This window comes from Oncorhynchus clarkii, chromosome 17 (genome assembly GCF_045791955.1).
Source record: "Oncorhynchus clarkii lewisi isolate Uvic-CL-2024 chromosome 17, UVic_Ocla_1.0, whole genome shotgun sequence".
Classification (NCBI taxonomy): Eukaryota; Metazoa; Chordata; class Actinopteri; order Salmoniformes; family Salmonidae; genus Oncorhynchus; species Oncorhynchus clarkii.
Genome location: NC_092163.1, coordinates 67,632,897 through 67,645,917, shown reverse-complemented (window position 1 = coordinate 67,645,917; position 13,021 = coordinate 67,632,897). Strand labels below are relative to the sequence as shown.

The 13,021-nt window shown below is 42.0% G+C and overlaps 1 protein-coding gene and 1 pseudogene across 1 annotated transcript; one reads left to right on the top strand and one right to left on the bottom strand.

Annotated features, from left to right (window-relative positions):
• Window positions 1-6,731: 6,731 nt before the first annotated feature.
• On the top strand, window positions 6,732-10,458 carry LOC139369488 (intraflagellar transport protein 52 homolog; annotated as a pseudogene).
• An 808-nt stretch (window positions 10,459-11,266) lies between these two features.
• Window positions 11,267-12,445, bottom strand: LOC139369896 (uncharacterized). Its single transcript, XM_071109175.1, has 3 exons — window positions 12,353-12,445; window positions 11,502-12,203; window positions 11,267-11,316 (listed from the first exon to the last, which is right to left on the bottom strand). The coding sequence occupies exons 1-2, from the start codon at window positions 12,375-12,377 to the stop codon at window positions 11,503-11,505; spliced, it is 726 nt and encodes a 241-aa protein (XP_070965276.1). The 5' UTR covers window positions 12,378-12,445; the 3' UTR covers window positions 11,267-11,316; window position 11,502.
• Window positions 12,446-13,021: the final 576 nt, after the last annotated feature.

The window sequence follows — 13,021 nt, the reverse complement described above, 5'->3', positions numbered from 1 at the left end:
AGATTGAGGGGAATATATATATATATATATATTTTTTTTTTGAATAAGGTTGTGTAAAGTAACAAACTGGAAAAAAGGAAGGGGTCTGAATACTTTCTGAATGCACTCTATTTGGACAGTGAAATGAAAATGTTAATTTTGGCTCTACTCCAGCATTTTCAGATCAAATTATCAATATTACAGAATGATAGTTAATTTGAGGGTGTTTTCATGCTTATCTGTTTTACCATTTAGACATAACAGCATTTGATATATTAAGTGCTCCCATTTGAAGAAGTATTTGGGCAAATTCACTTCTAGTGTAGTCTAAATGTTAGTATTTGGCCCCTTATCACTTGGATTCAATGACTTCATCAAGCTTGTAACTTTACAAACTCATTCGCTGCATTTCCAATTTGTTTTTGGTTTATTATGGGACATGTCTTGCCCAATATTAACTGAATGGTGCCGTCATTTTATTTCTAAATGAGCTGAGAAGATGTTTCTGAAAACTTCCAAATCCATGCTGATGCTGCCATGATTTCTGAAAATTAATTATTACGGTGTATTACACACTACAATTATGCAGTACAGTGTAGTCAGCAAGAATTTTAGCATTTACACTGGTGGGCCCCGTTGGCAATAAATTCATAAAACCAAAAGCTTACCATGAAGAGTTCCAGTTTTGGATAGCCAGCTAGCTAACCCTCTCTGTCTTTGAGTAGGCTAAACTAGCTGCATTCGCTAGGTAAGTGAAACAAAAACTAAACTCGCTTCTCCTTCATTTTTGAAGAAATTAATTTGTTTAAAACTATTCACCTATTGTCTTTCTCTCTTTGAGTTAACTACTGCACATTTTATGCACCGCAGTCTTCACTAGCTGTAGCTTGTGCTTTCAGTACTAGATTCATTCTCTGATCCTTTGATTGGATGGGCAACATGTCCGTTTCTGCTGCAAGAGCTCTGATAGGTTGGAGAATGTCCTCCGCTAGTTGTCATAATTACTGTGTAAGTTTATGGAAGGGGGTGAGAACCACGAGCCTCCTAGGTTTTGTATTTAAGTTAATATACGCAGAGGAGGATTGAAACTCCCTACGGAGTGCTGCTGAGGCTACTGTAGACCTTCATTGCAAAACAGTATGTTTTAAACAATTATTTAGGATAGTTTTATCTAAAAAGTATAACTTATTAAATGTTTCACTATTTAAATTTTTCTGAAATTCGCAGAGGTGGTCTTCCCCTTACACCAGTGGGGGCTCCTCAGAGGAATATCATCTTTGTGCCTCCAACTTTGTCATTATCCATGATTAATTTTATTTGACCTTTATTTAACCAGGCAAGTCAGTTAAGAACACATTTTTATTTTCAATGACGGCCTATGACTGTTCCTAGGCCGTCATTGACAGATTTGTACCTTGTCAGCTCGGGGGTTTGAACTTGCAACCTTCCGGTTACTAGTCCAACACTCGAACCACTAGGCTACCCTGCCGCCCCATGATTTGTTTATGATCCTGAAAACATCCAAATGAATGTAAGATTTTAAAACAAAGCCTTATATTTTCACTTCCAAAAAGGTGAATCCAAAATGACACCCGACCATCATTCAGTTACTATTGGGCAAGACATGACCCAAAACGCGCCCAAAACAACCTGCAAATGCATCCAAAAAGTTTGTAGTCACAAGCTTGATGTAGTCATTGAGTGCGGGGGACTAGATACATAAAATGTCTCAATAGTAAAACAGATATGTATGAAAATATCCTCATAGAAAAAATTTGATCTCAAATCTAAAATGCTGAGTACAGAGCCCAAATAAAATAAAAAATGTAGCTTCACTGCCCAAATATGTGGTGAGGACTGTATGTTGGACTGTATGTTGTTGAGTTGCAAACGCATATTTTCAAAGCCCACCCTCGTCACTATACATGTGGTAAAGACGTCAATAGAATGCGACGCACGTGTCCCCCCTGTGGGGATAGATCCAGAATCCCCTCATTGCCAGCCATCAAAATGTGCTTACATTTCAGCTATTGTTTATATGTGTATTTAATAACTATGTTGAGGTAAAAATCGGAGTATAATGATTGTGTTGATCATCACCAATCAACTGCATTACAGTTAAACGGCCTCATATGCCACCACCGAAAACAGTCGGATATAAAAAAATATATATATATGTTTTAGTAAGCACATTGTTGGCCTGTTAGAACATATGAATCATGACAGATTTGATGAGTTTACACTTTGTTAGATAAGCTTTTTTGAATGGACACCAATGATGGTTTCCTTCTATTACCTACGGTCTGCTTTTCATCGATCTCTTTACTGCATGTATAAAGTGACTAATTGCCAAGGATACTCTATCCCAGGGGTGTCAAACTCATTCCATGCAGGGCCGAGTGTCTGCTGTTTTTTGTTATTTTCTTTCAACTTGTGTAAGACCAAGACCAGGTGAGGGGAGTTCCTAATCAGTGACCTTGGTCGTGTACCCCCTGCTCAGACGTTGCATGCATCAACCAATGGTTGCGTTCCACGTTGTCGACTGTGCCGTCGGGCACAAGATTGCTATAACATATGATGTGGTTAGCTGATGCATAAAATATCTATCCAGGCGTTGTAAGATATGTCATGTAAGATATGTCATGTATCATCAATGTCTTAGCAAACCTTTTTTTTACAAATTGGTGTTTTGACCAATCACATCCAGATATTTTTCAGAGCTGATCTAAAAATGGTCAAAAGACCAATTAATGGAAAAAAAAATATCAGAATTGGGTTGCCTGTGTAAATGCTTGACTCTGTAAAGAACAATATCAGCTAAAGCCCAACACACACAAACAAACTATATACCTTTTTTAATCTTTGTTACTTTCTTTGCTTTCAGGCCCACAGGGAAGGGGTTGGGTGGGTGGCGGGGAGTTGAAATGGCAGCCTTGGTGGTTTAGGGGGTTGGAAAGGGGGACTTGGGGGACAGGTGGTGGGGGTAGGGAAACCCCCACCTGTTGTTTTTTACTACGAACTCCTCTAATGGGATCATTCCTCTGCATGTATTTATTACTTTTGAGTGGCAGCCCACGGGTACAATAGGAATATGGAGAATATTGAAGGGAAAGTATGATATGAACTGAATATATGAATCGATATGAATATTGTACCTGTAACAACCCCCCCCCCCCCCCCCCCCCCCCCAAACAACTAATAACAAAACAAATAAAAACTTGGTTAAACATTTTTGTGGGGCTGCCAGTGTAAATGTTTTTTTGTGTGTGAAAGAGAATGTTTTGAGAGAACACCTCTGAAATCAGTGTCAAAGCCAAATTATTTGTTGGCATCTTATACTGAACAAAACTATAAAACGCCAATATAAAACTGCAATTATTATAGTTCATATAAGGAAATCGGTCAATTTAAATCAATTCATTAGGCCCTAATTTATGGATTCCACATGACTGGGAATACAGATACTGTATGCATCTGTTGCTCACAGATACCTTCAAAAAAAAGAAGGTAGGGGTGTGGTTTAGAAATCCGGGTCAGTATCTGGTGTGACCACTATTTCCCTCATGCAGCGCATAGAGGCAAATAGTGGTCACACCAGATACTGACTGGTTTTCTAAACAACACCCCTACCTTTTTTTTAGTTGAGTTTGGGCTGTGGATAGTTGTCACACTCCTCTTAAATGGCTGTGCGAAGTTGCTGGATATTGGAAGGAACTGGAACACTGGCGTACACGTCGATCCAGAGCATCCCAAACATGTTCAACGGGGGACATGTCTGGTGAGTATGCAGGCCATGAAAAAAACTGGAACATTTTCAGCTTCCAGGAATTGTGTACAGATCCTTGCGACATGGGGCCGTGCATTGTCATGCTGGAACATGAGGTGATGGCGGTGGATGAATGGCACGACAATGGGCCTCAGGATCTAGTCATGGTATCTCTGCATTCAAATGACCATCAATAAAATGCTATTTTGTTTGTCTGTAGCTTATGCCTGCCCATACCTTAACCCCACCGTCACCATGGGGTACTCGTCACCATGGGGTACTTTGTTCACAACATTGACATCAGCAAACCGCTCGCCCACACGACGCCATACACGTGGTCTGCAGTTGTAAGGCCGGTTGGACGTAATGCCAAATTCTCTAAAACAATGTTGGAGGTGGCTTATGGTAGAGAAATGAACATTCAATTATCTGGCAACAGCTCTGGTGGACATTCCTGCGCTCCGCATGCCAATTGCACGCTCCCCTCAACTTGAGACATCTGTGGCATTGTGTTGTGACAAAACTGCACATTTTAGAATGGCTTTTTATTGTCCCCAGCACAAGGTGCACCTGTGAAATGATCATGATGTTTAATCAGCTTCTTGACATGGTACACCTGTCAGGTGGATGGATTATCTTGTAAAGGAGAAATGCTCACTAACGACAAACCAATTTGTGCACAAAATTTGAGGGAAATAATATTTTTGTGCGTATGGACAATTTCTGGGATCTTTTATTTCAGCTCATGAAACATGGGACCAACACTTACATGTTTTGTTTATATTTTTGTTCAGTGTTGAATGAACTACTGATTTGGCTCGTACACACTCAAGTAGTACAACGGAACGTTTTTACAAACAGAAATGATTACACAAGCTTTGTGGAGATACAACTTTTGGTTTTGTGATACAATGTTGTATCACAACCATTGTGTCAAATGATTTGTACGTTGTTTGCTGGGGCCTGAAGGGGCCTGAAGAGTTTGCTGTGAGCTGTAAGACAAAGGATCTCCTCTAGGACATACAGTCAGTCCAATCATGAACACAATTTACATATAGCTGTGTCACTCTTTTCCTGACTGAACATACTGCAATCAATTACATGAGGAATAGTTATTTTTTAAACCAACGCCTTAAAGGAAACTATCTTTTGGTGTTTGTTTCATTAGTCCACTGTTGGAGGCGGTGGCGGCAGGGTAGCCTAGTGGTTAGAGTGTAGAGGTGGCTGGGTAGACTAGTGGTTAGAGTGTAGGGGCGGAAGGGTAGCCTAGTGGTTAGAGTGTAGAGGCGCAGGGTAGCCTAGTGGTTAGAGTGTAGGGGCGGCAGGGTAGCCTAGTGGTTAGAGTGTAGAGGCGGCAGGGTAGCCTAGCGGTTAGAGTGTAGAGGCATACGCGGGGTGACTTATAACCCGCCCCCCTGTGTTTATATCCACAGGGCGTGCGGGCTTAAGGTCATGAAATATTGTGTGGGTGAAGGGCGGGTAGTTGGGAGAGGTGGAATAGAGAGAAAACAATGCATTAAAAATCCATAAATGTATCATTGTGCAATTCATATCTATAGGATACATTTATTTTTCATGATTTGTTTCTGACGTTATTGCGTATCCTAAGCCTATTTTTTAGGGCCTAACTGTAGCGCACCAAATACAAGGCGATTGACATGCTTTTGGGAATAAAAAGTTTACATCGATCCACTGAGGAAACAAGGACAATAGCTAGGGTTCCATCCAATTGGTCACAGATTTATATGCAATTATTCTAAAATCAGCATAAAAACAATATGCGCATTTTCCCATCAGAGATGTGTTTCCATCAAATTGACTTGTTGCAGATAAAAGGCTATGCGTGATGCACATAAGTACCTTTTGCGTTTAAATTCCCATGGACCGAATAACGAAATACAAGTTAAATGGGTTTCCATCGCATTTTCAACTTGATTGTTTTTCTGACAAAAAAATATTCATTATATATATGTTCTCTCCGGTATTGGCAGGTGCGCTCACTCCAGTATGGCTCATTGGCTAGAGTGCACGTATATAGCCTACATTATGAGATTATCATGGACAAAACATTTTTTTATTCATGTCACCAGAATTAGACCCTCAATATTTATTGGAAAGGAGCATCAAGCTCATCACATTGCACTTTCACCACCTCATGAAGTTCATAAATTATTGCATCTGTTGCCTAATAAACTGCATGCTTTCCCAAATCGTAGCGGGAGGACCACACAACATTTCTTGCTTGTTTACCCAAACCTGGGGCAGACTGTTTGTTCCCACACTTGGGACTCTGACTCTCTATTGGTTACACAGTCTCTTGGCCTCCCCTCCTATTCCAACCACCTCTTGCCGAATTTGTATTCACGTTACCTGATGAAATTGCTGTAAAATATGATCTTGTGGCCATCTGATGCACATTCAAATGTCATAAATCAACACTGCAGAGTTCTCACTGTCCTCTGCCGTGCCCTGATTGTATTACTGCTGATGATATCTGGAAATATGCATGTACACCATGGCCCATCTACTGTTGCTAACCCCAATTCTGACTTGTGCTCCGATATCGGTTTCACTGATTTCTGCTCTCGTAAAATCCTGAGTTTTCTGCACATTAACACAAGAAGCTTATTATCTAAAATTGATCAATTGAAACCTTTTAAACAGGTCAACATTCACAAGACCTCAGGGACAAACAGATTACCAGGACGTGTACTCTGCATGTGCTGACCAACTGGAGGGTGTCTTTACTGACATTTTAAACCTCTCCCAGTCTGAATCTGTAATACCAACATGTTTCAAGCAAACCACCATAGTCCCTGTGCCAAGAACACTAAGGTAACCTGTCTAAATGACTACTGACCCGTAGCACTTATGTCTGTAACCATGAAGTGCCTTGAAAGGCTGGTCATGTCTTACATCAACACCATTATCCCAGAAACCCTAGACCCACTCCAATTTGCATACCACCCCAACAGATCTACAGATGATGCAATCTCTATTGCACTCCACACTGCCCTTTCACACCTGGATAAAAGGAACACTGGATCCTGGACTTCTTGACGTGCCGTGCCACCTCCAGGTGGTAAGGGTAGGTAACAACACCACCGCCACGGTGATCCTCAACATGGGGGCCCCTCAGGGGTGCGTGATCAGTCCCCTCCTTTACTCCCTGACTTCCCTGAAAAGTTGCATATCGCGGGGGATATTCGATGCTAATGCAGTACGCCACAGGATGTTTTTGTGCTGGTCAAAGGCAGTTAAGTCTGGGGTGAACCAAGGGCTATATATGCTATATCTGTTCTTAGTTCTACGTTTTTTAAATGGGGCATGCTTATTTAAGATGGCGAGGAAAGCACTTTTAAAGAGCAACCATGAATCCTCTACTGACGGGAAGAGGTCAATATCTTTCCAGGATTCCCGGGCCAGGTCGATTAGAAAGGTCTGCTCACTGAAGTGTTTTAGGCAGTGATGAGGGGTGGTCATTTGACGCGGACCCATTACGGATGCAGGCAATGAGGCAGTGATCACTGAGATACTGGTTGAAGACAGCAGAGGTGTATTTAGAGGGCAAGATGGTCAAGACGATATCTATGAGGGTGCCCATGGTTACAGATTTAGGGTTGTACCTGGTAGGTTCCTTGATCATTTGTGATATTGAGGGCATCTAGCTTAAATTGTAGGACGGCCAGGGTGTTAAGCATATCTCAGTTTAGGTCACCTAACAGTACAAACTCTGAAGATAGATGGGGGCAATCAATTCACATATGGTGTCCAGAGCACAGCTGGGGGCTGAGGGGGGTCTATAACAAGTGGCGATGGTGAGACACTTATTTCTGGAAAGGTAGATTTTTAAAAGTAGAAGCTCAAATTTTGGGGGTACAGACCTGGATAGTATGACAATACTCTGCAGGCTATGTCTGCAGTAGATTGCAACACCACCCCATTTGGCAGTTCTATCTTGTCGTAAAATGTTGTAGTTGGAGATGGAAAATGCAGAATTCTTGGTGGCCTTCCTAAGCCAGGATTCGGACACAGCTAGGATATCAGGGTTGGTGGAGTGTGCTAAAGCAGTGAATAAAACAAACATAGGGAGGAGGCTTCTGATGTTAACATGCATGAAATCAAGGCTTTTACGGTTACAGAAGTCAACAAATGAGAGTGCCTGGGGAATAGGTGTGGTGCTGGGGGCTACAGGACCTGGGTTCACCTCTACATCACCAGAGGAACAGATGAGGAGTAGGATAAGGGTACGGCTAAAGGCTATAAGAACTGGTTGTCTAGTGCATTGGGAACAGAGAATAAAATGATCAGATTTCTGGGCGTGGTAGAATAGATTCAGGGTATAATGTACAGACAAGGGTATGGTAGGATGCGAGTACAGATATGAGGTTTACATCTAATTGTTGTATAAGATGAATTAGTGAGGATGATACTGTTTGTAAAATTGTGTCATGTGATTTTGGACTGTTTAATGAAGGAAACTCCAATTCCCTTTTGAGTTTAACTAAATCAGAGGACTGCCCATGAGCCCAGTTAGGGTCGGACATCCTGGGACAGGCTCTTTTCTGCAATTCTGAATAAAACCCGAACTGAGAAATTCTCAGTAGACCATATTTTTCTCCATTACGTGGGGACATAGGTTGCAGACCCTTGCTGAATCTTTTAACCATACCACGTGGTTAAACTCTTAGACTATCGATACCGACAGAATAAGAACAAGTATTTGATATTAATTACTAGTCTGCAGCTAGGAATTCGGTATCATTGAACGTGAAGAACAACAACCACCGAAACATTCATTCAACTATCGACAGACAGACAGACAGACAGACAGAGAGAGAGAGAGACGGACAATTCTACAAAAGGAACAAACTTTTCAACAGCGATCAAGACGACACTGAGCGTAAATATATATATTAATGGCAATTGTTCCCGAATGAGTGAGTGCTCATGTGCAAAGGATTAGTATTTCAATTGCTATAATTATCACGCTGTAGTGACTTCTCAGGTGAACCCCACTCCCCCTTTTGTCTAACAAGCCGGCCATGCCGGTTTAGCCCACTAGGGCACATTCTCCTATCATTTCGTGTAACCATATTTACTTTGTTTGTTTGTGTGTGCACTTCTGTGATTGTTTAGTTAGTTAATAAATAAATGATTTAAGACAATTGATGTATGGATGACTCATAGTGAAGACTGGGTTCGTGCAGATAACCAACCATTTACGACGTTTGGAATGAGACTAACGTGAGGTAAAGTAAATGATTCATTAATCAGAGCCAATTGTGCTCGCTCTTTTACCCTTTTCACATGATCATATCGACCCAAACTGTACTGTGCTGGTTCGGATATTTTTGTCCTTTCCAGCATGGTTCTTGCAATTATGATAGAGACTTAACCGGACCAGAACAGTACAGCTTGGTATTTGACGACGTCCTCATGGCAGGCTCGTTAACTTCTTCACAGCAACACCAGAATAGTTGTGAGAGTGTGATCACAACCACTGTAATGGTGATGTAATGGTTGGTGAACCACTATTTGATCCCCTACTGACTCCATTAGGTTGTAATGTTGCCTGTCTATTTTTGTGATGCAGGATGTCGTTTTCCAGTGGCTAATGGGTGATAAAATTTATCTGAACCAGATAGATGCAGAGGACTCCGAGGTGAGAAACCAAGGAATGTTTTATGATCTGCAGTTTTACCTTTTAGTTCTAGAAGAAGTGACACTTCTCATTCTGTGTTTTGCCCAGATCCCAGATTACACCATGCTACCAGACACAGGCTGCCTGTCTGTGCGACTACGAGTATGCTTGCAAGAGGGAGAGGAAAACCCACGAGACTTTACCTCCCTGTTTGACATGTCAACTCAAGCTATCAAACACTTTTCCCCAAGTCATCAGGTGGAAATACATACTGCTTTAGAAACTGGACAGACATCAGTTCATTACCGTAGGCCATAGTTGGTGGCTACATGATGTTTTGTCTGCTTTGCCTACATGTTTACGGTGTGTTTGTTGACACCAGTGTGTTTGACTTGTCCCACTGCAGTTCCTACAAGCAGATGTCAAACATGAGCCCCTCCAGCTGGTCACACCTCAGTTTGAGACTCCCCTTCCCCAGCTGGAGCCTGCTGTAGGTTTCCTCTCTCCAGCTCTACATAATCTCACCCAGCTCCTGTCTAGCTCAGCCGTCTCACAGATTGAATGTGGATTCTGTACACTCGACTGACAATGGCATGTGCACTAGACTGTATTCAACAACACTTTTTGCTAATTGACTGGGATTTATTAAAATGTGACAATACACACTTGATCATTGTAGAAAATTATACATTTTCCATCCCTCTAAAATGTGTGCTCTCCTATGGATTGCTTTGAGCAGGTCTTTCCGCCTGTCTTCAGGGACCTGCCTCCCCCCATGCTTGACCTGGATGAAACCTTCTCAGATTGCGTTTGGCACAGCTCTCCAACAAATGTAAGTGTTAACCACAGGTTATATTTGAATCGAGCATTATTAACGGAAAGTGTTCTGTATTCTTCCTGCAGGCACAGACGACAAGCTAGAGTTCTACATGAGGAAGTGTGGATACATCTTGGGGGTGAGGAGAAGTTGGATAAAGACCAAAGGGATGCCAAACACATCCTGGAGCACATCATCTTCCAGGTTGTAGAGTTCAAGAAGCTCAACCAGGTGAGCGATATGACCAATTGAGTCTTGCTTCCGTTCAGCCAGGAGCATTAGTGAGGTCGGGCGATTAGGCCTGGGTTACAATTCATCCCAAAAGGTGTTTTTGTTCTGACCTCGCACAGGGTATTGTCATGCTGAAACAGGGAATTTACTTCCCCAAACTGTTGCCACGAAGGTGGATGCACAGAATTGTCTAGAATGTCATTGTATGCTGTAGTGTTAGGATTTCCCTTCACTGGAACTAAAAAGGGCCTAGCCCGAACCATGAAAAACAGCCCCAGACCATTATTCCTCCAAACTTGTTGGCACTAGGACAGATTGTTTACGCTCTTCAGCATTCCCGTTCTGTGAGCTCCTGTGGCTTACCACTTCACGGCCGAGCCATTGTTGCACCTGGAAGTTTACTTCACAATAACAGCACTTAGTTGACCAGGGCAGTTTTAGCAGGGCAGAAATTTGACGATACGTCTTGTTGGAAAGGTGGCACCCTATCACATTTAAAGTCACTGAGCGCTTCTGCCAATGTTGGTCTAAGGAGATTGCATGGCTGTGCACTCAATTTTACCCATGTCCCATTGGTGTGTGTGGTTAAAATAGCCAAATCCACAGTCTCGATCGTTCTATATAGTTTTTCCATTAAATATAAAAAAATGTAACTCCATATCCTCCATCAAACTGAAGAGATAGTTGATTTGTGTTCTAAATGTGGGAAACCTCATACAATATACTTGTTTGTGCTATAGTATCATAAAATGTTTGCATTTGCATCATTCCCTAAATACTCAAGAGGCACTGTCGATTTAAGCAATACAAAACTTTATTTACTATAATAGGTTCATGTAAAATAAAATTCACAGGCATCTTGAATATCCTCCTTAAGGTCTGTAAAGGTGAAATAAGAGAACATGTCAATATACAAACCATTAAAACAAACTGAAGTTTTAGTTTAACAAGGAAATCTCATGCCAGGTCTAGTTCGCTTACATCAAAAATACTTTCTGGCCAGGACACGGCAGCAAAAAAAAAAAAAAAAAAAAAAAAAAAGTCACTGAACCAGAGAACCTTACCTCAACTTTTCAGTACAGCACTGTCACATCCCCACTTTGGCTTGTCAAAACCTGTAGGGATGGCTGTGCGTCTCTGCCATTCATCCTCAGCTGCTGAACCTGAGGTCTGGCTCAGGCTGGAACTGAGACTCGAAGCCATAGTGACCTCCTTCCAGGACCTTTGGTTGTCCTCTGTGTCATTTCCATGTGGGGGTGAGCCTGACCAGATCAGGGAGATCTCAGCCAGGGATGGTGGTGCAGACTGGAACTTGGGACTCCAGGTAGTCTCCAACGTGCTTGACTCAAGGATCGGTTTTGGACTGTTAGTCTCAGGTTTGATTAGGGAGACCTCCCAGGCAACCTGCGAGGCAGTCAGATCAATGTAGGACAGATCCAATGGGCAGGCTAGTTTGGGTTTCTGGAGGAGGACCTGCTCAGCAGGAGTAGAGGACTTGCTCTCTACAGGTATAGTGAGCACTGGTGTTTGTGTAGCTTCCTTAGAGTTCAGGTTCATGGCTTGAGAGGGGGACACAGGGTTGGGAGACTGACACAGGGAGGCGAGGAGGGATTGTTTGGAACCATAGTACTCAACAACAATTATATTTGGAGGCAGCACCGATGTGGACTGTCCCGTCAGTGACAGAGCAGACGCAGATAAACTCTGGTCCAAGAAGCCTTTGTCGAGCTCTGAGGGAGATGGGCACTGAAAACTCATGGACGCATCTGTGAAGCAAATAATTAAACACATTTAAAATGTCTCACCACCACCTGATTTAACATGCAGCTGTTTTGATTATTCTTCATATTAATTAGCATAAATGTACCCTATGCAGAGAGTCAAATTGCTTTGCCAAATAAATCTGTTTTCTTACCAGCACTGGCAAGCTCCTCATCCATGTTTTTAGATAATCATTGAATGGTTGCCTAATCACAATGCAGCTTGTTTTTAATCTGCTGGTTGATTGTCTCACCTGTTTGGTAATGAAGGCCTGCAACGACAAGGTGGAGGGGGGTGTATAATTAAGCAAAAAGACCGAGGGGGTGTGGTATGTGGTCTATATACCATAGCTAAGGGCTGTGTCCAGGCATATTGGCCATATATTACAAACCCTGCGGTGCATTATTGCTATTATAAACTGGTTACCAATGTAATTAGAGCAGTAAAAATAAATGTTTTGTCATATGGTCTGATATACCATGGCTGTCAGCCAATCAGCATTCAGGGCTCAAACAACCCAGTTTATAGTTTGTTAAAAGTGAGCATTTATCTGTAGTCTTTATATGCATGAATAGATATGAATCGTTTATTCGGTAGACAGAGAAACAGCATTGTGAAAAGTCCCTAGTCAGACAATCCGGGCCAATTAAAATATATATATATATTTGTGTCACTTGACAAATCATAGGAACGAATCAATGACTTTATATGAACAAATAGTTTCAATTCTGCGCGCGCACACCTCTGGTCACGTCACTCCCGGGAAAGCCGTGAGCCTGCGAGAAAAGAAGCGCGCGAGATAAGAACTTGAGCGCGGACTAGT

Excerpts from the sequence above, each read along its gene's own strand:
- LOC139369896 (XM_071109175.1), bottom strand. The coding sequence starts at position 12,377 with ATGGATGAGGAGCTTGCCAGTGCTG. Across the intron at positions 12,204-12,352 it reads TGAGGAGCTTGCCAGTGCTG|ATGCGTCCATGAGTTTTCAG; the intron begins GTAAGAAAACAG and ends TTTGCTTCACAG.